We start from the raw sequence: 27,425 nt of genomic DNA on the forward strand, positions 1-27,425 counted from the left end.
GCTTTAGACGCATTTGTTGTTGAACTGGCTGACATCGATTGAAATGACTATTTGCTCAAAAATCATAAAATACACTTACTTCTTCTGGAGGTGACATTGGATCACGAACAGTAGGCAACGATCCACACTTGAGGATTAACTGACCCTCGTTCACTAAACAGTCAGTCAGAAAATGATTCTCGCAAACATAAACGTATTTAGGAAGTTTAAGTGGCGCCTTTTCTTCATAAATAAAATCCATCCGCTGTGTTTTCAGTGGCTCTGATGTCAGTGAAGACTACTATGTCCATTCTTACATCCCACATCAGAACACGTACATTTCATAGGAGACATAACCGGCTGTCGTTGAAACAATGGCGATGGTGTACAGATCACCGAGGGCGGGGTAACCACAGTGTCAATCAAATCACGTCGGTGGGGCTTAGCGCAATTCTACGTCACAGTGAGAGCAATCTTAGAACAGCTCGTTCGGAGATAGTGCTTATGATATATTGAGATTGTAAAAAAACCACTGGGTGGATTTTTATCATTCTAGGGTGGTTTTGCTCACACACTGCCAACACACATTTATGTTCAAACACCATGTAAAAGTGAATTTTGCATAATAGGTGCCCTTTAAACACGAGTCTCAGGGAACAACAGAATTCATCTGACATTCACTACTGAAGTAAAGTTGCTAAACCTCTCAGTCCGAGTCCGAAAGGCACTGAGAACCTCAGAGTCGAATCCTCCTCTTCACTGAAGACTAGAGACTAGAGATAAAATATTCTTTAATTTTAAAAGACCCATCAAACCTTCTCCTCGGACTGAAAGAGAAGTGTGCAGCGGACAAGCTGCGTTACTATTTGTTGTTACAAACGTCTGAAGCTGTCCGAGGCTCGAGTTTGAGCTTGATGGGGTCTTTGGGAGCCAGTAGACCGCTTACGCCGAGCTCTAGAGGAACCTGTGAAGAGCAAGAGAAGGTCAGTGTGAGCGAACGAATGAACGAACGTCCTCCTGTTACCAGAGACCAACCCGTCTGCTCACCTGTGTCTCCGCACACACTGAGACGTCAAACCTCTGCAGGATCTCCACGATCGCCAGCTTCATGGTCACCTGAGCAAATCGCATCCCGATGCAGTTCCTGGGACCGAGGCCGAAGGGCATGTACATGTAGGGGTCAATGGTCTCCTTGTTTCCTTTAGTGAACCTGTTAATAAGGCAGGAAAGAGTCACGTTGGGTTGAAGTATTTATATTACAGACAATTACTCTAAAGAACCAATCTTGGGTTCCTAGTGCAACAGTGCCGCTTACTTGTTCAGTGGCCTTGGTTCTGGAAGTATTTTTTTCAATAGTGATTTTACAGATATTTTCTAGAGAGTTATAATCCATGAACCAAGCCAACCAGCTAACAGAGAATGTTCTCTCAAAGTTATGAACAAATGTTCTTCCAGTAACATTAATGGAACGTTCGTTCTAAGTTATCTGGTCTTTAATAACGTTCTCAAAATGTTAGTACAAAAACATTATTTATACATCATTCATGAAGCAGTCTGGCTGAAATATTTTAGTTGGACGTTCATCTAAAGTTTTTTTAAATGTTACTACTCGTTTGAGAACATTCAAAAGTAACGTTCCCATAATGTTAGAAGAATGTAACGTTCGCATAACCAATAAAAAAATGGACATTTAAAGAGTTCTCTAAGTGCAGTTTCATTGTTTTGATTCCCTGATTGGTAGAGATTTATTTGGGTTTTATGGGTAATGCAGTTTCTCACCAGGATTCCTGCTGATAAACACAATTCTTTGAAAAAATAAGTTTAAATAATGTGGCATGACAGCATAATCAAAAGCAGAGACCATAGATGAACAACCTTGTAGCTCACAATAAGGTCTGTCTTTAAAGTTTTATAAGTTATCGTTAAAAATGAATTGTGGATTTGAATGGGATTTTCCACGTCCAGGACAGACTGTTGGGCCTTATTGTATTTGCTAAAGCTTGACTGTAGCTTCACCGGACTCGTATAATGAGTGAAACAGGAGAAACCCGTCCTGACCTCTCCGGTTTGAAGCTTTCGGGGGCACTCCAGTAATCCGGGTCTCTGTGAAGAGCGAAGGTCGGGATCATGACGACCATATCTTTAGGGATAATGACGCCGTTGATTTCCACCGTTTTCTTGCAGACCCGTTCGAGTCGAGCTGCAACAGGGAACAGCCGGAGGGACTCGTTCAGCGCGGCGTCCAGATAGTCCATGTTCATGACGGCTTCGTAGTCCACCGGGGCCTTCAACACACAATCAATGGTTAAAGTCTCAAACTCATCACGCCAATCCCAACGAGTGTTTCAATGGAGCACTACCTTATTTGGGAAGGTCTCGTCGATCTCCTCCTGCAGTTTCTTCATGGCCTCTGGGTTGGTTGCGAGATTGTAGAATAAGAACGACAGAGTGCTGCTGCTGGTCTCGTAACCGCCGAAGATGAAGATCATGGCCTGCGATAAGATCTCGTGGTCGCTCAGACCTGCACAGGACACGGTTTAAGGTATGTGTCTTCACATATGGAAGAAAGATCTTTCTCATGGTTAATCATCTGAGATGCTTCCCCTTTCTCTGTGTGTTCCTCGCCAGGCTGAGTTTTCCCTGCCGTCTGAGAATCGACCATCAGCTGCAGGAAGTCAACTCTCTTCTGCAGGAATTCAGGAGAGTGGTTTAAAACATGTTCATTTCCGGGGGAGGAAAATGTCTTTCTTACTGTATAGTACTACTAAGAGTCTGTAGTCACAGTCTAAATCGTAAAATAAACTTTGTTGCAAGCAGAGAATCAGAACCAAATACATATTGTGCACAAGTTTTATTAACTAAAATCACAAACATAACTAATCTAAACACACAACATACAATCACACAAACTTGGGTAAAATGGGAAGTGACAAAATGAAACCGGAAGCAGGAAATGGAACTATGGAAAATATCCATTTAACTATGAAAAGAACCATCAGCTTATTATTTTCAGAGCACCTCATTAAATGTATACTTGCATGGCCTTTGCAGTAAAAGCATTTCGTGAAGTTTCTGAAAAAGGATTTTGATGGTCCCCTTAGTCTCAATCGATTTCTTCTGCCTTGAATGAAGAAATGGTGATGAACATGCATGGTTTGTTTGACTCTGTTCTGGTTGAAAGTTCTCTCTCTCTCCATGAGCACATGGCACCCTGGGCTGGAGAGGCCATGCAGAGCAACCAGGAGAAGGGAGGAAGTCGGAAGAGTTGATGGTTGGAGTTGCATGGTTGGAGAATGAATCAATTGTGCCAAACTTCTGATGTTGTCCTTGTTCTGTTCCTTGTTCTCCTGAATGAGCTTGTGGCTAGTTGTGAGTCAAGGCCTGCTAGCTTTGGGCCTGGGGCCTGGTGCGGCCCCGCAGGACAGCAACCCGAATGTACAAGAGAAGGCCTAGAGAGGGAAGGGCTTGTGTAGAGGCCATTTAAAGCCTGAGAACGGTCCCTCCTCTCAGGGTTGGGGGAAATAAGAATAATAAGAAAGTAGAAAGGGGGAAATTCCAAGCGGGAAATGGGAGGATTTGTGACTATGTTTCAAGTGTGGGCCTTGCCATTTGTGTCCATTTATACTCAGATAGATATCACAAACACACACACTGCATTCTATGAGAAGGTGATGTGGGTCATTAAATGAGGATTAATTAGACAGGAGACACGATATAGGTGGGGTTACATTAACTAGAAGTTCTCTCATAAAGCATGCATAAAATAAATAGAAATGCAAGAGACAGTATACGAGACATAAAATTATCACACACAATGTCCTGAGATGCATGTTAATTTATAGATCAGTTTGTCTATAATTTAATGCAGGAAAGTCTGTTTTAAGGGCTGAAGGTCTTTCCTATGGCCTCTGTCTTATCACATGACCACATTTTTCAGAACAATAAAACCATCTTATCTGATGGTCCCCCTGCTGACTGAGGCCTTTTCTGCTCTCTTGCCTCTTTTGGGGAGATATTTCATTCCTAAAAGTGGGCTTTAAAGCTTATTTGTTAAATGTAACAAATGGTTATGTGTCTGATTGTCGTTACATTGTTCATGTTAAGTGTTTGTTGTACCTTCTTGTGATCATTGGCCACTCTTTCAGACTTGATCTTCTGTAAGGCAGCGTAGAAGAAATCAGTCACAGATGACGGGAAAAAGCTGAAATCCATTTTTTCCAGGACGGGTGTGATGAAAGGAAACAGAGCTACAGAAGAAATTAGAAAAGGTCTTAACAGGGAATGTTCTGGCAAAGTTCTCTCAAAGTTTTGAACAAACCTTCTTCCAGTAACATTAATAGAATGTTCGTTCAAAGTTATTTGTAGTTCTGTAAAGACTTTGTTCACAGAGTTTCCTACATTAGCTTTTGAAGAGTGCTTATCTGACAGGCCTAGTTGAGTTCTTTACCGCTGATCAGGAACACAGGGTTTAGTAAGTCAAACTTCAGCATTTTCTTTATGTTGGTCACAAATGGATCTTTGGGGTTGTTGAGGGAGTCGATGTCCACACTGAACGCTGTGCTGGTCACCACATCCATACTGTACGCACCGAAGAACCTGAACACATGCAGGCAAGAGAAAGCCATTATTATTCTCATCTGACAAATATACAGCCTATATACTGTACTCTATATGTAGTGAATGTTTCCACTGTCCTGGAGGTTATTAAAGGTGATTGGTGAGGAAATTGAACACCTATGATAATCATCGTGATATTATCATTATAATTCTGTCTGCCTGCTGCTGCTTGAGTTGGTTTGCGTCTGAAAGCTTTGTATATCTTTCTGTCTTGAATTATTATTTACTATCATTCCCTGTTGTTTATACTGCTAAATATAACTTACTCAACATCAAATATTAACCTAACATCGCTAGCTTCAAACTAAATCGTTGCAACACGCTATTAATTCGCTAGCCTGTTAGCGTGCCATCCGTGCACTGTTTATTTATTTCTTTATTTCGCTTGCGCCTTTTCCAAATCCATCAAACAACTGTGGTGAGTATCAGTCAGTCAACAAACACGGTGAGTTATGTCATTTTCTCCTCTTATTGTCCCTTGCACTTCATTCAACATGTTTAGCATATCCTTCTCTGTTAGCACCGGATTTACATGTGATAAATGCAGGGAGATAGTCAGGCTGGTGGAGAAGATTTCAGAACTAGAGACATGCATCCAAACATTAATTGAGGTTAATTGTAAGAGTGCAAAGGCTTTAGATACTGATTTGGATGTGACTAGCTTAGTGAACTCTGTACAATGTTCGGTTCCAGCTGAAGTAGAGCCCGTGCAGCAGGGCAACTGGGTGACGGTGAGGCGCTGTAGTCGTGGGACAAAACAACGCTCTTCCGTTTTGATTACAATAACAAATATCCTGAAGAATCCAAGAATCCTGTTTAGTGTGCCCTAGTTATTGCCGATTCTATTGCATGGAACGTGAAAATAGAGACACCAGCCACCATAGTCACATGTTTGCCGGGAGCCAGAGCGCCTGACATCAAAACAAATTTAAAAGTGCTGGCTAATGCTACTCGTAAAGTCTCTAAGATTATTATTCACGTCGGCACTAATGATGTTCGACTCCGCCAGTCGGAGATCACCAAAATTAACATTAAAGAGGTGTGTGAACTTGCAAATACGATGTCAGGCACTGTAATTTGCTCTGGCCCCCTTCCTGTTCGCAGGAGTGATGAGATAGTCAGTAGATTGTGTTCGCTTAACGGTTGGCTGTCGAAGTGGTGTCCGCTTAATAATATAGAATTCATAGACAATTGGAAAAGTTTTTGGGGCAAACCTGACCTGTTGAAAAGAGATGGTATTCGTCCCTCCTGGGATGGTGCTGCTCTTCTCTAATATGGCACATAGTCTTAGAGCTCAAACATGACAATCTGGGGTTCAGGTCAGGAAGCAGACAGACTGGCTAAACCGACCGTCTGCTAGCGGCCTCGCGTCACCAAGGTCAGATAAATCCCATCACATAGAGCCTCTTTCACCTAGATATCATAACATAGAGACTCTTTCACCAAGATATCATAGAGAGAACAGACATATAGAGACTGTGTCTGTTCCCCGAATTAGGAAATACAAAAAACTTCCAAACCCATCTAAGGGTAAAAGTTTTATTGATGTTCAACAAACAAAAAACAGCTATAATACAGATGAGCAAATGCTAAAGCTTGGGTTGCTGAATATTCGATCCCTTACTTCAAAAGCTCTTATTGTTAATGATATGATTACAGACTATAATCTAGATGTGCTGTGTTTGACAGAAACCTGGCTAAAACTAGACAATTATATTACTTTAAATGAGTCAAACCCCGCAAGATTACTGTTATAAACATGAACCTCGCCTGAAAGGCAAAGGGGGAGGTGTTGCTGTAATTTATAGTAATATCTTCAGAATTACTGAGAAGTCTTGTTTTAAATATAATTCTTTTGAAGTGTTGTTGATAAATGTAACAATATATAGTGTAAATGATAAATCACGTTTAACATTTGTGCTGGCTACTGTATACAGGCCACCAGGGCACCATACAGACTTTATCAAAGAATTTGCTGACTTTCTATCAGAGTTAGTACTGGCTGCAGATAAAGTATTAATTGTTGGTGATTTTAATATACACATAGATAATGAAAAAGATGCATTGGTATTGGCATTTAAAGACATTCTGAACTCTATTGGAGTTAGACAACACGTGTCAGGACCTACTCATTGTCATATTCTACAGCAGAGCGTTGACATCTCAGATCATTATCTAGTCTCGTGTAAACTTCATTTATCCAAGGCTACAAAGCTGACTCCGTGTTACAAATATGTGAGACCTATCACTTCTGCCACTAAAGATTGCTTTATTAAGAATCTTCCTAATCAGTTTCATCATCTCAGCATCCCAGATAACTTTGAAGAACTCGATATTGCGACAAAAACTTTTAACTCTCTCTTTTCCAGCACTTTAGACACAGTTGCTCTGTTACAGTTGCGCTTAAACAAGATTGAAGAAAATAGTCCAACGCCGTGGTACAACGAGCACACTCGGGCCCTTAAGAGAGCAGCCAGAAAAATGGAGCGTTGCTGGAAGAAAACAAAACTAGAGGTATTTCGCATTTCATGGAAAGAGAGCTCGATTGCATACAGAGAGGCTTTAAAAGCTGCTAGATCTGCTTATTTTTCAACCCTATTAGAAGAAAATAAACAAAACCCTAGATATTTATTTGAAACAGTGGCTAAACTAACGAAAAATAAATCTTCAACCCCAGATGTTTTCAAGCAGCACAGCAGTAATGACTTTATGAACTTCTTTACTAACAAGATTGATAATATCAGGGAGAAAATTGTCCAATGCGGAACAATTAGTCCATGCGTTCATGACCTCAAGGCTAGATTATTATAATGCTCTACTGGGTAGTTGCCCTGCACGCTTAATAAACAAACTACAGCTAGTTCAAAACGCAGCAGCTCGAGTTCTTACCAGAACCAGGAAGTATGACCATATTAGCCCAGTTCTGTCAACACTGCATTGGCTCCCTATTAAACATCGCATCAATTTTAAAATATTGCTGATTACTTACAAAGCACTTAATGGTTTAGCTCCGCAGTACTTGAGCGAGCTCTTAACGCATTATAGTCCTTCACGTCTATTGCGATCTCAAAACTCCGGAAAGTTAATAATACCTAGAATATCAAAATCGACTGCTGGCGGTAGATCCTTTTCTTATTTAGCACCAAAACTCTGGAACAGTCTTCCTACCATTGTCCGGGAAGCAGACACACTCTGTCAGTTCAAAGCCAGATTAAAGACACATCTCTTTGACCTAGCATACACATAACATATTATAGACTTCTTTAATTCAATGATTTAGCTGCATAGATTAGATCAGCCGGAACCGGGAACACTTCCCATAAATCCTGATGTACTCGTTACATCATAAGAAGAATGGCGTCTATGCTAATATTAGTCTCTCTGTTTATCCCGAGGTTTACCACAGTCCGCCGGATCCAGGCCGTATCCAGATCTGATGAAGGACCTGCTCCTGGGCGCGACGACAACGTAGTCCTGAAGTGTCAACTAGTCTCTCCCCTGTGAAGGCCTCCCTCCCTTCCCTTTACCTCAGTACAGATAAAACGTTCTTGGGATAATTCCGGTTCGCGTGGCTATGCAGACGCGGCAAATTTCTGTATTATAAATTTTTAAGGCCAGACAAGTAGTTTGTTGAGGGTTGATTTGTGAAGGACTACATGTCTGCGCACATATATATTCAAATGCGCATACCTATGGACTGAACACGTGATGCGCATGTGCCGGCTGTCTGTGCTTTCGGGTTTGCTTTTTTGATGTTTGCACAGAGATAACGGATAATCGTTTGCACCTTCGAACCTATTTCAGGGAGTGCGTTCTCGAGACACCAGGCACTGTTTTGTGCGGATGAGCGGCCGGAGCACGTTAAGAGTTTTTCTGTTAGAACGGTGTCATGTAAGCGGCCACTAAGTTAATAACTAATGATCTTCGCACCGGAAGTGAATAAATCAAAACTAAATTTAGCTGGATAATAACTTTATCCTAATGCTGTTGTACAGCCTAAAGAATCTGTTACGCTAATTTCTATTATAACTGTAAAACTGCTTTGAAACAATCCATACTTTTAAAAGCGCTTTATAAATGAAGGTGACTTGACTATTGCGGCTCCGTTCTTATCTCTTCAGATATCGAGAAGCGTTTGTGATTGTGGCAAGGGGGGCGTGGAGAGAGGGGGGAGAGAGAAAGGAGACGAGTGGTGCGTAAGTATGTCAAGTGCAAATGACGAACACCTGTGTCTTGTTGCAGTAATTGGCATGGAGAGACCGGATATAAGCCGCTGTGGAGTGAGAGACGAGAGAGAAGGACTGAGGACTCGTACACCGCCAACCAGTGGAAAGTCTGATCAAGAAAGTGAAAAGAGTCAGAGCTGATATAGCGGAAAGATTGTTTAGTGTTACAGTGTGCGCGCCTTTTGTTTTGATTGTTTTCCTTTTTTTGTCAATAAACATTTGAGTCCCAATCACGCCGACGCTGTCGTCTTCCTTCCAAACCCTGAACCTCATCACAGTGATATTATGCAATTTGTCTCACTCTTTAATATCCACATTTTCTCCTCGTGTTGCTGATTTCCCCAGATTCTGAACTAGAATTTGAGAGTGTGTCTTCATGATGCCAAACATCTAGAGTGAGAAGCAGAAGCACATCATCATCATAACATCTTCATCACACACAGGTAATGTTTGATATTTATTAGGAAGAGATTTAAACACACACACATCCTCCTCAGCATGAATGATTCTGTAGTTCAGTTCAAATTAGTCATTCATCTCAAACTGAATTCTTGTTTGTTTGTATTGTAGCGCAATAGTACTGCCTTCACGTACCGCTTCAGGTAAGCGATGTAATAAATACTGCTGTAAAACTTGTTTGCGTGAGAATGATCCAGATAAAGACTCACGGACCTCCTTTAACCTCCCGCTGGTGAAGGAGGGCGAGAGGACACTGCGTATTCTCCTCCAGTCGTCGTCTTCAACGATGGACACAGCGTCGTACAGCGGCCCGTTCAGACGGAAGTTCTGTCAGATCAGAGGACAAATGTGTATACAGTAAAGATAAAATGACAACACAAGCACAATCTCTGGCCTGAAAACATTTAAATGATTAATAAAAATAATTCATATTTATTACCTGAAGTACCTTTATATTTTACAGTGATAAAAGATGGGAGGAAAAACTATATTTCAATTAATCTGTATTCTCTCGTAAACTTTTGCATCCCCAGAGAAACTTAAATCTTTTGTTCCCAAAGAAACTTTGCGTTCTCTTACAACATGATCCTGCATGGGTTGGCTGACCATATTCAGAAGGAGATCTTTACGCTGGAACTTCCTAAGGATCTAAATGGACTTATCGATCTGGCATTACGAGTGGACGCACAGTTACAGCGACTGGAGAGGCGAACTCTCCAGGCGATGGTTTCCGAGAACCCGGAGTATTTCAGAGCCAGCGGTAAGAATACGGTCAGCCCAGCTTTAGATCATGAACCCATGTAGGTAGGCTTGGGAATCGGTTCCAGGTTCCGGTTTGGAACCGGTTCCAAACGTTCCGATCCATCTGAATCGTACACGTCCACACGTTAACGATTCCACTAACGATTCCGAATGTTCCGTTCTGTCCATTCCCGCGTCGCGGCACGACGTCACAGTATGGGACTGGATTTTTAAATGATCCCCAAAAGCGCCATTCTACCATTCTACACATTTTGTATATTTGTGTGATATTTTTTCCCCCAGGATGGTAGGAGAAGGTACCGCCTTTTTCACCTCTGATTGGCTAGAAGGGCTCTACTCCGATTGTTTATTTGATTTGGCCGTGAAATGTCATCTCTGATGAGAGAGAGAGAGAGAGAGAGAGAGAGAGAGAGAGAGAGAGAGAGAGAGAGATGGTAGTGGTCGGCTCGCGCGCTAGTCTGTTTTGATCTTCTTTACCGCCAACAGAAGTAAACAAAGTCAATCCAACAGTGTGATAAGTGCGTGCCGTCAGATTTATATTCCAAGTTCACATTTTCATAGCCTGTTTAGATCGAATCCATGAACCGCATTATTACACCGTTTTCTAATGCTACGCGATCTATTTAAAACAATTTACAATCATAAAATAGCAGAGTGCTATAATGAAATCGTAAAGGCTGTGATATGCGCAAAAAATATATGCGCTGTTTTTTTTTTTTTTTTACAGAGAAGCATGACGCTTTATTTATATGCGTGCAGATTGTTAAAAGTTCCTCAGCTCCGTTCATAGTAAACGCTGCTCCACTCATACTCAGTCTCCTCATGTGCTGTTTGTTTAGGTTTCCGATAATGTACGTTTGGGAACGCAAAACCTCGGACGCATTGCATCTCCAATATGCATCTCCAATGCAAACTTCTTGACTCTATCTACCAGGACCAAGCACCGAACCTGGGGGTATAGAGCCTTCTCTGTCGCTGCCCCCACCCTCTGGAACTCTCTACCCCAAAAAATCTGTGACTGCACTGACCTGCCAAAATTCAAAATCTTGACAAAAATCTTTTTAAAATTGCTTTTTTTTTTTTTTAATTGTGCAAGGGGTGAACAAATTCCATCGCACACCTGCAATTGATAGGTGCGTAGGATAATGAGACAAACCAGGTGGATCGTTTCAACAGACAAGCAATTCCCGCACACTATCGTAACTTGCAAAGAAGTATTCTTTAATTACACAACGTTTAGGTCACACGACCTTCATCAGTATACAAATGTTCAAATTCATCTATTTTAAGATAAACACATGACCAATTACCAAAGCTCCATCTGTAAACAATTACGCTCATTAGGAATATAAAAATCACATCATAAACAGTTGCAAATTATAATAGTTACAACAATCAATAAAGATCCCACTGTAGGTTAACAAGATTCTTTGCAAGTTACGATAGTGTGCGGGAATTGCTTGTCTGTTGAATTGTGCAAGGGGTGAAATTACAGTGAGAACAGTTTATGTATATACAGTGAAACAGTGAAACATCAAATTGGATCTCAACGGAGCAACAGTTGAATTGTTTGAATTTCTGAATAGAGATGTATGTTTGTGTGCTCTATATAGCTAATGACATTAGCATTAATAACATTAACAACATAAAAAAAAAAAAAAAGATACTACTGTCAAGTCAAGTTTATTTATATAGCGCTTTTCACAACACAGGTTGTATCAAAGCAGCTTCACAGTAATAAATTAGAACAATACATCAATGTTTGTTTCTAGTGGAACGTCTACGTTTGGTAATGCTGATCAATAGTATCGTTGATTGATTAATTAAATTAAATATCCCCAAATATCCCCAACCGAGCAAGCCAAAGGCAACAGTGGCAAGGAACCGAAAAACTCCATCAGGTGACCTAATGGAGAAAAAAAAAACTTGGGAGAACCCGGGCTCAGTCGGGGGCCAGTTCTCCTCTGGCGTTTATGAACTAGAGGTCGGATTTAACTGTAGGATTAAAAGTATTATATGAATGCCTGACTGAAGAGATGCGTCTTTAATCTAGTTTTAAACTGGGAGAGCGAGTCTGAGCAACGAACAGTATCCGGAAGACTATTCCAGAGTTTTTGAGCTAAATGTGAAAATGCTCTCCCTCCTTTGGTGGACCTAGATATCCTAGGTATGACCAAAAGCCTCGAATTTAGTGATCTTAAAGAGCGCGATGGATTATAGGGCGATAGAAGATCCGTTAAATAGACTGGAGCTAAGCCGTTTAGGGCTTTATAAGTCAGTAGCAATACCTTGTAATTAATACGGGACTTTATAGGTAACCAATGTAGGGATGATAAAATCGGTGTTATATGATCATATTTTCTTGATCTAGTTAGAACTCTAGCGGCGGCATTTCGGACTAACTGTAGCTTGTTTATTGAGGATGCAGGACAACCGGCTAATAACGCATTACAGTAATCTAGTCTCGAGGTCATGAATGCATGAACTAACTTTTCTGCGTCAGAAACTGATAGCATATTATGTAGCTTAGCAATGTTTCTAAGGTGGAAAAAGGCTGTTCTTGTAACATATGAAATATGATTTTCAAAAGACAGGTTGCAGTCTAATATAACACCCAGGTCTTTTACTGTAGAGGATGAAGTAACAGGACATCCTACTATGTTAAAGTTGTATTGTGAGAGGTTTTGTGGGTGGTTTTTTGAACCGATAAGTAGTACCTCTGTCTTGTCTGGATTTAATAAAAGAAAATTATGCGTCATCCAATCTTTTATATCTTTAACACACTCTGTCACCATTCCGACTACTTATGATAACGATAGTAATAATAATAAAAATTATAATATCAATAATTACTACCATTATTTCCACCAGCATCATAATACACAATAAATAACTAAATGCAGTAGCAAATAATTACCCCTAATATCCAGTCGTGTTGTGTTTTGTCATGTTTTGTCATGTCTCCGCCCTGCCAACCACAGCCTGTAGGATGTGCCCAGAACGTGCTGCCCATCAACAAGGGAAGATACCGTAGAGCCCAAACACCCCAAGTACCCTGCAACTCCCACCATCGCAGACAAGCCGCTACCACCAAATTGCCAGCCTTGGCCTAGTTAATGTGACAATGTTCCTAATCTAATATGTTGCATTAAAATGAGACATGGCATGAAACACAGACCCAGGGGTAGCCAGTTGATGGCAAGGCCCTAGTGAAATTCTGACCTCTGCCACCCCTGTGCTGTTTTTTTTTTTTTTTTTTTTTTTTAAATAAGAACATATAATTAGATGCATTAAAAAAGACAATAGTGTTGCGGCCGTCCAAGCCCAGCCCAGAGCACCCCGGGAGCAGGCCCTACAGGCATCCCCACCCTGAAAAAAAAACCCCGGCCCAAGGACCATCATGTCTATAGGATAGCAGGACGGAGACACAACAAAATTTTGTATAATCAATACGATTACTTTAGTAATACTATTTATGACAGTAATAACAACAACAATAACAATAATAATAATAATAACAATAACAATATCAATAACAACAATAATAATAATAATAACAATATCAATAACAACAATAATAATAATAATAATAATAATATCATTACCATCATTAACAACAACAATAATAATAGCTGTAATGGCATCATGGCAGCAAAAAAAATAAAAAAAATAAATTAAAATGGAATCCTATAATGAGAGATAATATAGTAATAAATATGTCAGGAAGTATAAAATAACTAAGGTCAAATAAATGAATAAAATAAGATGTCAAATAAAACGATAACAATAACAGTAATATATATTTATGATCATACTTATATAACAATAATCCTTATAGTATAGTAGTAGTAATGCTTCTTATAATAATAATAATAATGATAATAATAATAGTCATTACTACCATCCTCATCATCACTAATAATAATAGTGTATTGTTGAGAAATATAATTGAATGTTTGTAATATTTATTTTAATCATATACCATAAATAATTAGTTAAGGTGTGCATCTTGTTTGGAATGAATATGTACATAGTAGTATTGTTATTGTATTATAATATAGTATTATAGTAAATATAGTATAGTATTATTAATAATATTGTAGTAGTGTTATAGTATCATTTCTTCTCTTGATAGGAATGTGAGAAGACATGAGGAAATATGTGTAAGAATGTGTAAGAATATGCGTGAGATTAAACATTTAAAATTGCTTTTAATGTTTAATTTAATCGTGTGTTTATTTTCTATTTTGCTACATCTGCTTTACATTGCATTACATTTTCTATGTTGCTACATGTTTTACAATTTTCTGTAAAGTGTCTTTGAGTACTTAGAAAAGCGCTTACAAATTAAATGTATTATTATTATTATTATTATTATATTTCATATAACTGTCATCATTTATATGTGTGTCAGCATCTCAGGGGGAGCACAACAAATATGCTCAAACATTTAAATAATATCCATGGCATTAAATACCAGGAGTGCACTATATTGCAGACAGCCTGCGCTCCACAAACAATGGTAGGTTGGCTTATAAATTATATCAAAACATTAATGCTAAATGTAAGTAACCAATGATCAGCCTGGAGAGATCAAGGATCCTCCCAGAAAAAGCAGACATGCTTGTTTTTATGCACAAGAACTGCTAGAAATGTTTAAATGTTAAATGACTCATTGATGAAGTTTTTGTGAAAACAATAAAAGTTAAAGTTAAAATGTAAACCATGATGCGTTGTTTACTCTTTTATAGTTTAGCACACACGACTAAGTGTGATTACAATACAAAGCTTTGTTTTAGAAATGTTTACTTTTTTTTAGAAATGTCAAAGCACTCAACTTCTGTATTGATATTGCACACTTGGTTTTCATTCTCTAAAACCACTTTAAATTAGACATTCAAAGCCAACAACTCTCAAAGCCATCCTGTAAGTGTGCAGCAAATGGTACAGGAATCGATATGGGAATCGATAAGAATCGCATCGATAAGCAGACTACAATGGCATTGATATCGATAATTTCTTAACGATGCCCATCCCTACATGCAGGTGGGTAGAGCTTGGCTTTCCCGGGAGGAGAGAGAAGGATGAGGGCCCTCTGCATGTACTGCGGGGAGGTCGGGCACTGCAAACAAACAGATGATAATACTCAAAACACCACGTATAGCAGGCGCGCGACCAGGATACAAATACACCGGAGAGGATGAGTGAAATGAATAATCCTGTGTGGATGCCAAACGGGAACTGGAATGAAGAGAACTCCAAACGATCTCCAGAAGTCTGGGAACACAGACGAGATTGAGGAAATAACTCCGTAATGAAGCTCAGGCACCGGAATTGGGTAAGAGAGCAAAAACAAGAGTGACGAACCGACACCAGGCAATAATCACTCATGCTAGATATAGGCAGCTAACAACAATATTAACTAGCTGCAGCTGCGGGCTGATTAAATGATCAGCTAGTTACTAAGCAACAAACAACACTACACACTCAGATCCCACACCCATAAAAACCAACAGATTTACAAAATGAACACATGGATCGATGAACCGTGACAGGCAGTAGGGCTGAGGTTACTGTCGGGTGGACTCTCCGTGGAGAAATCCTCATCAACTCTCCTCCCGGTAAGACTGCAATGGGCAACCAAGTTTCACCAATGCCAGGCCTTATTGGACTCGGGAGCTGAAGGTAATTTTTTGGATCGAACTTTGGCACTTAACCTTCAGCTTCCTATCATTCCCCTAATTCACAAGATTTCCATCAGTACACTTAATGGACAGAAACTTCCAGACATCTCATCCACCACCGACATCATCACTCTCATCACGTCAGGGAACCACACGGAGAGGATAACCTTTATGATCACGGACTCTCCGCTGGTTCCCGTAGTCCTGGGTCATCCCTGGTTGGTGCGACACAACCCCAGGGTTGACTGGAGTCACAGCTCCATCTCTGAGTGGAGTAATCAGTGCTATGCCTCTTGTCTTGTGTCTGCCTGTTCGTCTGTGTCTAGTTCTGTGTTGCAGGATGAGCAGGTGAATTTGTCAAACGTGCCCCAGGAGTACCTCGACCTTAAAGAAGTGTTCAGTAAGTCCCGGGCTGCTTCTCTACCTCCGCATCGTTCCTATGACTGAGCTATAGAGTTACTGCCAGGTACGCCCCCGCCTAAGGGCAAGTTATACTCACTTTCTGCTCCAGAAAGTGAGGCCATGGAGAAATAGATTTATGATTCTCTAGCAACCGGGTTGATCCTCCATTCTTCTTCTCCAGCGGGGAGAATGGTTCTCTGCGACCTTGTATTGATTACTATTGGGTTGAACAACATCACGGTAAAGAATACTTATCATTTGCCGTTGATGTCTTCAGCCTTCAGAGGTTGCAGGGTGCATCCGTCTTCACAAAATTGGATTTACGTAATGCTTATCATTTGGTTCGCATAAGAGATGGGGATGAGTGGAAGATGGCATTTAACACCACCAGGGGGCATTTAGAATATTTGGTTATGCCTTTTGGGCTGTCCAACTCCCCTGCAGTCTTCCAAGCACTCGTCAACGACGTGCTGAGAGACATGGTCGATCAGTTCATTTATGTCTACCTGGACGACATACTGATATTTTCTTCATCTCTCCAGGAGCATGTTCAGCACGTCAGACGAGTGCTTCAAAGGTTGTTAGAGAATGGGCTTTTTGTCAAGGCAGAGAAATGCGAATTTCATGCACAGTCTGTTGCTTTCCTAGGGTATATCATCTCATCCAAGGGAATGCACATGGATCCTGACAAGGTTAAGGCTGTGGTGGATTGGCCAAGTCCAGATTCCCGTAAGGCCCTACAGAGGTTTCTGGGGTTCACCAATTTTTACCGACGTTTCATTCGTAACTTCAGCCAACTAGCCGCTCCTCTGACAGCCTTGACCTCCCCCGGAACGATGATCAGGTGGTCTGGTGTAGCCGAAGCTGCATTTTCCAAACTCAAGAGCCGTCAGTTCGTGGTGGAGGTCGATGCATCAGAGGTGGGGGAAGGTGCGGTTCTCTCCCAGCGCTCTTCTTCGGATGACAGGATGCATCCTTGCACATTTTTCTCCCATCGTTTATCGCCAGCCGAACGTAACTACGACATTGGTAACAGAGAATTGTTGGTGGTCAAGTTTGCATAGAAAGAGTGGCGTCATTGGTTAGAAGGGTCGGGGGTACCTTTTATCGTCTGGACCGATCATAAGAATTTGGAATATATCAGATCCGCCAAAAGACTCAACTCCAGGCAAGCTCGGTGGGCTCTTTTTTTCGGTCATTTTGATTTTTCTCTTTCGTACCGCCCGGGTTCTAAAAACATCAAACCCGATGCTTTGTCTCGTGTTTTTGACCGATCCAAACGCCTGTCCACTCCCGAGTGCATTTTACCTGAGAGACTCATTGTCTCCACACTCACATGGGAGATCGTGTCGAAGGTCAAGTCAGCCTTAGAAGGGGTAACGCCTCCGCCTGGTGGCCCACCGAGTCGGTTATTCGTGCCGGAGGGATTATGGTCCAACGTAATTCAATGGGGTCATTGTTCCAATGTAGCATGTCATCCAGGAGTTAATCGTACCAGTTTTTTGGTAAAGCAACGATTCTGGTGGCCGGGGATGGCTCGTGACATTCAAAGTTTTGTTTTGGCCTGTTTGGTTTGTGCTTGTGGTAAGACTTCCAATCGACCTCCAGATGGGTTACTCCAACCAAACTGCCTCCTGCGTACAGGAGGATTCATCCCGTTTTTCATGTGTCCAAATTGAAACCCGTATTTCGTTCACATATTAATCGGCCTGCCCCGGTTCCCCCACCGCCGCGACTCGTAGATGGGGAACCAACTTATACGGTCAATTGTATTCTGGACTCGAGACAGAGGGGACACGGATTTCAGTACTTGGTGGACTGGGAGGGTTACGGTCTGGAGAAGAGAAGTTGGGTTCCTACGAGGGACATTCTGGATCACTCCCTTATTGATGAGGGTCAGTAAGAGGGTAAGGGCAATCAATGGGTAAGTTCTCCTGGGAGCACATGGAGGCGCTCCTAGGGGGAGGGGTACTGTCACGGTTCATGAATTCACTGTCTCATTCTCTCTCTGTGTGTGTGTGTTGGAGGCGTGGCCACTGATTGCTGCTGATCTGATGATCAGCGCCAGCTGCTGCTGATTTGTTTGTCTATTTAATGTCATGCCATCCACCTTGTGTTTGTCAGATCGTTTTGGAGTTTCCTGTGTGCATGTCCTGGTCCTGGTTGTCTCAGTGTTCCTTCGTCTTGTATCTGGATCCAGTGTTTGTCTTCCTGATTGTCTGGTTCCTCGTGGTCCCTGGAAGGCTGGTTGCCCATTTGTGTCCCTGCGCTGCCAAGGAGGGACTTCCATGCACCTTGTTTCATCCGACCCACTGCTACTACTCTTGTTGGACGTTTTCTAATAAATATACTGTTTATTTACTCGCAACTGAATCCTGCTTTATTGAACCTGACAACTTTGCGTTCTCTCACAAATCTTTTGCATTCCCTGAGCAACTTTACGTTCTCTCGCAAATCTTTTGTGTTCCCCAGAGAAACTTTGCATTCTCCCACAAATCTTTTGCGTTCCCAGAGAAACTTTGCGTTCACTCACAAATCTTTTGCGTTCCCAAGAGAAACTTTGCGTTCTCCCGCAAATCTTTTGCGTTCCTAAGAGAAACCTTGTCATCCCTCATGATTGTTTTGCATTCCCAGAGAAACTTTGCATTCACTCACAAATCTTTTGTATTCCCAGAGAAACTTTCATTCTCTCACAGTCCCAGAGAAACACTGCTTTCACTCAAAAAACTTTTGCGTTCCCAGAGAAACTTTTATTCTCTCACAAATCTTTTGCATTCCCAGAGAAACTTTCATTCTGTCACAAAACTTTTGCATTCCCAAAGAAATTTTGTGTTCTCTTGCAAATCTTTTGCATTCCCAGAGAAAATTTATGTTCTCTCGCAAATATTTTGCGTCCCCAGATAAACTTTGTGGTCCCTCAAAAATCTTTTGCATTCCCAGAGAAACTTTGCGTTCTCTCACAAATATTTTGCATTCCCAGAGAAACTTTGCGTTCCCTCACAAATCTTTTGTGTTCCCAGAGAAACTTTGCGTTCTCTCACGAAACTTTGCGTTCTCTCACAAATCTTTTGCGTTCCCAGAGAAACTTTGCATTCCCTCACAAATCTTTTGCGCTCCCAGAGAAACGTTGCATTCTCTTGCAAATTGTTTGCGTGCTCAGATAAATTTGCCTTCTCTCACAAATCTTTTGCGTTCCCAGAGAAACTTTGCGTTCCCTCACAAATCTTTTGCGTTCCCAAAGAAACTGCGTTTTCTAACAAATTTTTTGTGTTCCCAGAGAAACTTTGCGTTCTCTAACAAATTTTTTGTGTTCCCCAAGAAACTTTGCATTCACTCACAAATCTTTTGCGTTCCCAAAGAAACTTTGCATTCTCTTGCAAAACTTTTGCATTCCCAGAGAAACTTTGCGTTCCCTCACAAATCTTTTGTGTTCCCAGAGAAACTTTGCATTCTCTCACAAAACTTTGCGCTCTCTCACAAATCTTTTGCGTTCCCAGAGAAACTTTGCGTTCCCTCACAAATCTTTTGCACTCCCAGAGAAACTTTGCGTTCTCTTGCAAATTGTTTGCGTGCTCAGATAAATTTGCCTTCTCTCACAAATCTTTTGCGTTCCCAGAGAAACTTTGCGTTCTCTCACGAAACTTTGTGCTCTCTCACAAATCTTTTGCATTCCCAAAGAAATTGCGTTTTCTAACAATTTTTTTGTGTTCCCAGAGAAACTTTGCGTTCTCTCACGAAACTTTTGCGCTCCCAGAGAAACTTTGCGTTCTCTTGCAAATTGTTTGCGTTCTCAGATAAATTTGCCTTCTCTCACAAATCTTTTGCATTCCCAGAGAAACTTTGCATTCTCTCACAAAACTTTGCGTTCTCACAAATCTTTTGCGTTCCCAAAGAAACTGCGTTTTCTAACAATTTTTTTGTGTTCCCAGAGAAACTTTGCGTTCTCTCACAAATCTTTTGCATTGCCAAACAATTTTTTTGTGTTCCCCAAGAAACTTTGCATTCACTCACAAATCTTTTGTATTTCCAGAGAAACTTTGCATTCCCTCACAAATCTTTTGCGTTCTCAGATAAATTTGCCTTCTCTCACAAATCTTTTGCGTTCCCAGAGAAACTTTGCGTTCCCTCACAAATCTTTTGCGTTCCCAGAGAAACTTTGCGTTCCCTCAAAAATCTTTTGTGCTCCCAGAGAAACTTTGCGTAATTGCAAATTGTTTGCATTCCCTGACAAACTTTGCGTTCTTTCACAATTTTTTTGCATTCCCTGACAAACTTTGCATTCCCTCACAAATCTTTCGTGTTACAAAAAGAAACTTTGCGTTCCCTCAAAAATCTTTTGCATTTCCAAGAGAAACTTTGTGTTCAAATATTTTGCATTCCCTGACAAACGTTTTTTTACAACAAACGGCTGGTAGGGACTACATGAGCTTCCTCCCGGGTTTGTGACATCACTAACCCTAACATTTACATAAACCCCGCCCCTGGGAACGCGATTTATAGATTATCATGACAGAATATGCTAATAAATGACTAGAAGATAGTTATCTCCACATCAGCTGCATAAGTTCATCAACTAACCGTTCAGAAATGTCCTGTTGCTTCTACATGTTGTCACTTCTTGAGTCTCTCCGTCATTGTCTGACTCCGGTTTGAACATAAAAGGCTAACAGTTTTGAAATTTTCAGTGCATGTCTGTGTGAGGTTAAAGGACACAAGCTCTTGAAGCTTCACCCTCTGTGACGGAAGCAGCAGCTCATTTGCATTTAAAGGGACAGACACAAAAACGGTGCGTTTTTGCTCACCCTCATAAAGTGACAATCTTAAAGGTGCTCTAAGTGATGCTAGCTAGACCCTCCCTCCTCTTCATCAAGCACTAACCCCCCAAACCCCACCCCAAATCCTTCTTGTCAGTTATTGGCTTGAACAGTTTGTTATGTTTCGTGGTCCAGGCTGGGCCAGTTTTTTTTTTTTTTTTGCCGTTTTTGGAGCCTGGGCTGTCTGCAGAGACCACATTTTTTTATAGTGTGTTCAGGGGACAGGCAGCTAGCGGATTGTGAGGAGATGTTTGCTGTATGTGACAAAAAAATGTTTTGGCCTAAAAAACGCATGACATCGCTTAGAGCACCTTTAACTTGATATAAAAAATATCTGTGGGCTTTTTTGAGCTAAAACTTCACATACACACTCTAGGGACATCAAAGACTTTTTTTTACATCTTGTGAAAAGGGCATTATACCACCCCTTTAAGAATCAAATTACATTCATAATCAGCCTTACAGTCGTTAAGTTTGTCCCCGGCTTTAGGGCTCTGAGTCTGTAGTATTTCAAAACTATTACATTTCAGAATGATGAAGGTGATTTTACCCTTCTGTTGGTGAAGAGAGAGTAACATTCTTTAATCAGGATGGTTTTGATGATGGTTTGATCCATGATGCACAGAACGGGCTGCCTCGCATCGTAGATACTGTGAGAAACAAACAATTCAGAAAGAAGCACTACATTCAGAAGAATCATTCAGTTCATTATAACTGTACGATTGATTATCATGGTCTCATAATGACCGTCTTCCTCGGCTCTTCATTACAGATCTTACTGATCTCATGATGTTGAACGTTAAGACATGTTTGTCATTTCATCTTAAACTGAGTCATTTATGTTTCAGGTGTTCTGAAATGATTCCTTCAGATGATTCATTGAGATTGATCAGTGAAGTGTCATCTGTTAGTCTCATACTCACCCCCAGACTCGTCCATACTTCTTGAAACACTCGAGGTCGAATTTATGAAACCCCTGAAAGCACAGCGACAGACGAGTTCATGTTCAGACACGTTCAGAAGAGTCATAAGATAAACACTGAGAGAAGACTATAGTATCATCCGTGTGATTGACACAGACAGGTTCATGTTAGATTCGCATGGATCATTAAAGAACCTGCGATGGACTGACTTGCTTTATAATAAACTCACCTCTCTATATCTCAGTATTGTTCCGAAGAACGGAATGGGTTTGGGACCTGGTATTCCCAACTTCTTGAACTGACTGTGAGGCCAGTATCCATATCTGGAAGTGACATCAAAACCATTTAAAGGAACACTCCACCGTATTTTCATATTAAACTGTTATTCCCTTAACTAAGACGAGTTAATACATACCTCTCTCGTCTCAGTGCGTGCACTCAATCGCTCTGGCGCGCGGTAAAAAGGATAACTATAATGTATGGCGGAATAGCACTGGGAGCACTTCGACTCAGCGCAGTAAAAAGTCACGCCTGAAAAATCCTCTCCCGCCATACATTATAGTTATCCTTTTTACCCGCTTAGAAAAGCGCCACGTTTTATTTTGTGTCACCATACTTGGTCTTGTAACTACTCGTGTAACTGTATTTAAATAGGGAAAACGTGGAGGTGTTTGTTCGCTTCTAACTTCATCTCTGTTTGGTCCCTAATGAATGAACTGGTCTAAGCTAAGTGCTATCAAAGTGTCGCCGTGCGCCAGAGCGATTGAGTGCACGCACTGAGATGAGAGAGGTATGTATCAACTCGTCTTAGTTAAAGGCAGAGTAGGTAGGATTTTTCTAAAAAAAAAACATTCCAAATTTGTTTAAACTGTCTTTATATGCCAATACATAATTAAAATGTAAGTACTCTGAAAAAGAGAGTATAAAAATCGAGTGTCTGTAGACCTCTCACGACTGTTGTAAACACAGCTAATTATTTCCATTCACTCCACCCCCTCCCTTCTGGGCTCCTTCCAAAGCCACGCCCCCAAAACACATGAACGCCAGTGTTGCCAAGTCCGCTTATTATAAGCGACTTTGGGCTTGTTTTTCTGTAAAGTCGCTTACAAATATTGGTAGTCGCGGGTTGCGTTTTTTTGTGCTTGTTTCTAAAGTGTAGTTGCTTATTTTGGGCTTGTTCCCAGCTCCATAAAAAGTTGTCAAACAGATATTGCCTATATGTTAAACGTAGTTTGTCTTGCCTGTTCCCTCTGCCCCCCCCCCCCTTCCCATACACACAGGAGAAAGCAGGGTTGACTCAGATGTCAACGAGTAATAACGTTAGCCAATCAGAGGCAGTCTGTTTTTTTATGGTTAGGAAAACGTCATTGACGTTTAAATGAAAATACGCGCGAGTCGGAACTAAGAAAAAGGAGTAAAAGTATGGATTCAACCTGTCGTGGGGGATGACTCAAAAGCACTGTGCAGAGTATGTAGCGACCTCGAAAATAATTTAAAACAAGTAATAACAACTCAGTGAGTGTTTTAGCGCAATTTTCTCACCTCATGGGATCACAATAACACTAAGAGATAGTAAATCTTTTCCTGGATTTTTTTTTGTGCGTTCGAGATTAGACCTTCCTTAACATAATGCCGAAAACCCGAAGTCTCTAGGTGGTCTGGTTGAGGAGTAGATAGAGGTGCAAGATTGGTGCGCACAGACGCACAGAACAGAAATCATGTGTTAACAAGCGCAATTTGTCCGGGTGGAAAATTGCGCTAAAAATGCAGCACCGTTCTCCTCAATGAGGCTTCCGGACATTGGATTTACGGTCTCCAAACACAACGAGTCAAGACAGATCGAGAGCTGTGCTAAAGGTATATGAAGCTTGTCACACATACATTAAATCAGCCGATCACCTTGGGGAATTAATTTGCTCAACTTGTGACAAAGACATCAAAATGCACCGCATTATTGCTCTGTGTATGTTCACAGAACATAATAAATAAACAAAAAAAATAAACTGTAACGTTACCATGTGTAGGCTACAGTTTTGCAAAACTGCGCACAGTTAACGTTAACCAATCTGTCCACATGGACGTAAATTGACAATCTGTAGCAACAGTTTAAAATCAGTCCCTACGTCACAGTTTATTTATTATTAATAAACTATTTATTATTAATTAATAATATGTCTATGCGGGGGGGGGGGGGGCGTCGCTTGTTTTGGGCTTGTTTTTACTGGCCTGGTTGCTTATTTGTCTCGCGAGATCTGGCAACACTGATGAACGCGCGACGCCAAACGCTCAGGCTCAGCTGGAAGATGCATTTATTTACCTGAGACGAGCGGAGAGGAAGGAGCACAGTGCATGCAGTGACATCATGTCAGAATCACATGTAATAAAATACCTAACTTTATCACTATGAATATAAACAAATAAGATGGCTTTTAGTACTCAGTATCAAGCTAGCTTATCAATACTGGTAAAGTTTAAAATATATTTTGTTTGATTCGGTAACGAGCTATATTTATAAGGCAAAGCTAAAAACAGGTTGCATTGATACACGGTTTTCCATTACCATCAGTGTAAGGACCACCCATTGACCCAATGACGGAATCCAACGGCCTGGCGAAGGTTTAAAGCGTGTATGTCTTTTCAGCGATCCAGTGAAGTTCACTTAATTTATTGGAATTTAGTTTTAGTATTATTTCAGCTCTACGCTCAATCTGACTCCAATTTCAAATGATAATCAAATTTAGATCGTATTTCTGATTAGAAAATAATCATAAATATTGATTATGAATTAATTTAGATATTTGATTATTCTGATTATCCCATACTTTCAATATTCGTTCATTACGGACCTAGTGTCGCTTTGAGACGTCACGTCGCGACTGCGCGCTCACGATCACAAACTAGCCAGTCCTGAAATAGTCAGAGGGTGTAGTACAAATATTTTACCCTATGCGGTCGCACACTACAGACCCATAGGTGTAATTTATATAATATTTGTAGCATACAACATGCTAAGTCAGGGAATAGTCAGAAATCAGAAGGTCTCCTAAGATGTGCCCCATGGTCCATTCAAAGTGCCTTCAGTTTGATCTATTCTGGACAAAGATTTGCGGAAACACCAGACTACACATTAATCTACTGGAAATAATGATTTCAGAAGAATGCAGAATAAATCAAGGTTAACATTTATTTGTCAGGTAAAAATTTATCATGCCAATTACAGAAGTAAATTATTAAAAGCCAATTCAAAAATACATGACATCATTTACTCAAAGATGACTCTAAAAGTAAGTAATGTTTTCCTGACAGAGACACACAGTAATGTGTCAGGATTTTCCAACAGGAAAATACTGAAACATTACTGTGGGGGAATGATCCTGGTAAAAGATTCCCAAAGTATGCTCTGTCCCCTTGCCTTAAATACCAGACCAGAACAACAGGGGTTATACAAATGTTGTTTAGAGTTGTTTGGGCCAATCCATGTACCCCAGGGGGGTAGCACCTGGTTTCTTGAGATATTGAAAAGAGATATCAGCCAGAGAGGAGATACAGGATTCTCCTAAGTTCTCAATCTTTTTCATTAAACCAATGACTGCAATGAAATTAAGACCATTTTACCAATCGCACTGAGACCCTAAAAATGATACCAAACATGAAAAGGAAAAAACAACACATTCACAAGATATGCGATATATAGACATTCTTAATTTAACTTTCAGTGACTTGAGGAGGGAGAAGAGGAGGGAGAGGGGGGATGAGTTGAAGTCAAACAAAGGGACAAGGAGATAAGTTTGGGCAGGACAAGGTTCTGTGCTCTGTCTTTGCTATCTGCTGTCCAGGGGGCATTTTATGGCATTATTGCAGGGTGAGTTTTGTTTTAGCAGGAAAATCAGTTCTTACATCAGTTACACTGTGATGAAGGTGAATTTCGTGTAAGATTCATAACATATACGGTGTTTTGCATGTAAGAGTTTCCATGATGAAAGCATTGTTGACTCTGATGAGGACTATACTACTGAGACAAGTACCGCATCGTCGATCCGAGGACAGGTCGTTGCACATTTCTTTTGCCCTGTTTGCCTTCGCTGACTGCATATGCAGGTGCTTTGAATTTTGAATGCTCTTTGTCTGCCATAATTTTACTCTTCGTAGGTTCCGCGCCTCTCTTGCACTCCTCAAATCAAACGGGTGCGCACATATGGGCAGATCTTGTAGCAACAGGGGTGGTAGCCATGGTTGCGAGAGAGAGTGACAGTCGCCCAAACCAATCAATTGTTTCGTCCCGGATGGAAATAATGAGCTGTGTTTATTGCAGATTAAAAGGTCTACAGTCACTCGATTTTTATACTCTCTTTTTCAGAGCACTTACATTTTAATTATGTATTGGCATATAAAGACAGTTTAAACAAATTTGAAAAAAAGTTTTTTAGAAAAATCCTACCTACACTACCTTTAAGGGAATAACATAGTTTAATATGAAAAAACAGTGGAGTGTTCCTTTAAATCAAAACAACCCCAGCTGACAAAAATATGTTCTGAGAACATTTTTCTAATGTTCTTGTTACGTTATGAATTTTTTTTTTTTCTGAATTGTGTCTGAATGTTCAAAACGTTTTTTTCTTGGTTATATGAATTATCTTGGTTATATGAGTTATTCTGAAGGAATTTGGTGATTCCTTCAGAGTGAACACGAGTGAATCTGAGTGTTTAGTACCTATGATCACGCGTGTGAACTCGGCAATCGACTACTTTGGACTTCACCCGAAAACAGGATGTAAACACAGGTATTTGCGCTGGCTTAAATAACATCATTTTTATACATTTCTTTCACATCTACTGCAGTCAGATTCACTCGTGTTCACTCAGAAGGAATCACTCACATTTTCTGTGCACTTGTAATGACACAGCAAGGATGTTAAGAGGCTAAAAGCAGGTTTAAAACTTGCCCCATTGAAGTCAACAGGGTGCAAATTTTAAAAATAGAATAACTCGACCTTGACAGAACGTTTCCTGTAAGCTGTGATTTTAGACAGATCTTATGACACATACAGCATTAGATTTTTGAAATGGAAAAACTGTTAGACCTTCAGACAGAAGAATATCACCTGATACAGGGACTGTAATCGGCCCTGCATCTACATATGAGTCAAATGAGGTACTTATTGGCTCATTTTTATTAAGATTCTAGAACTAGAATTAGAACTAATTATTCAGTTTAGTAGAGTCATGAATCACTCACATAACCAGAAGCGCTACAAACAGCATGAGCAGAGCCCATGTTTCAGCGGAGAAGAACAGACCGTAGCTCATGGTTCCTGATCCCGAGACGCTCAGACTAGAAACACACGCCGAGGAGCCGGAGCTTTATTCTGCTCTCGGATTACACATTAACCAATGCAGAACACACAAACACGAAGAACCTCTGCACACACTGACAAACACACTGCTCACCTCTGTCCAGACTATTCATTAAACTACTGCAACAATCACATGTTTGTTTTCTATTTCTCTTACTGTTTTGTGTCTCTTTCCCTCGGATATCACAGGCTCTGTTTGTTGTTT

At 40.7% G+C, this 27,425-nt stretch overlaps 2 protein-coding genes across 2 annotated transcripts in view; both read right to left on the reverse strand.

The window, feature by feature from the left end:
• The window catches only part of LOC308687567 (cytochrome P450 3A30-like), a 90,863-nt gene that overhangs the window by 18,048 nt on the left and 45,390 nt on the right, over positions 1 to 27,425 (reverse strand). The window lies entirely within an intron of this gene.
• LOC308687571 (cytochrome P450 3A30-like) lies at positions 756 to 27,173 on the reverse strand (the record flags this gene model as incomplete). Its single annotated transcript, XM_081360184.1, has 13 exons — positions 756 to 943; positions 1,027 to 1,189; positions 2,038 to 2,264; positions 2,340 to 2,500; positions 2,605 to 2,662; positions 4,096 to 4,226; positions 4,427 to 4,575; positions 9,124 to 9,212; positions 9,495 to 9,608; positions 21,494 to 21,593; positions 21,867 to 21,919; positions 22,096 to 22,189; positions 27,103 to 27,173. The coding sequence occupies 13 exons, from the start codon at positions 27,171 to 27,173 to the stop codon at positions 842 to 844; spliced, it is 1,512 nt and encodes a 503-aa protein (XP_081216310.1). The 3' UTR covers positions 756 to 841.

The sequence above is a fragment of the Scardinius erythrophthalmus genome, assembly GCF_964197995.2.
Source record: "Scardinius erythrophthalmus genome assembly, chromosome: 3".
NCBI classification, from domain to species: domain Eukaryota; kingdom Metazoa; phylum Chordata; class Actinopteri; order Cypriniformes; family Leuciscidae; genus Scardinius; species Scardinius erythrophthalmus.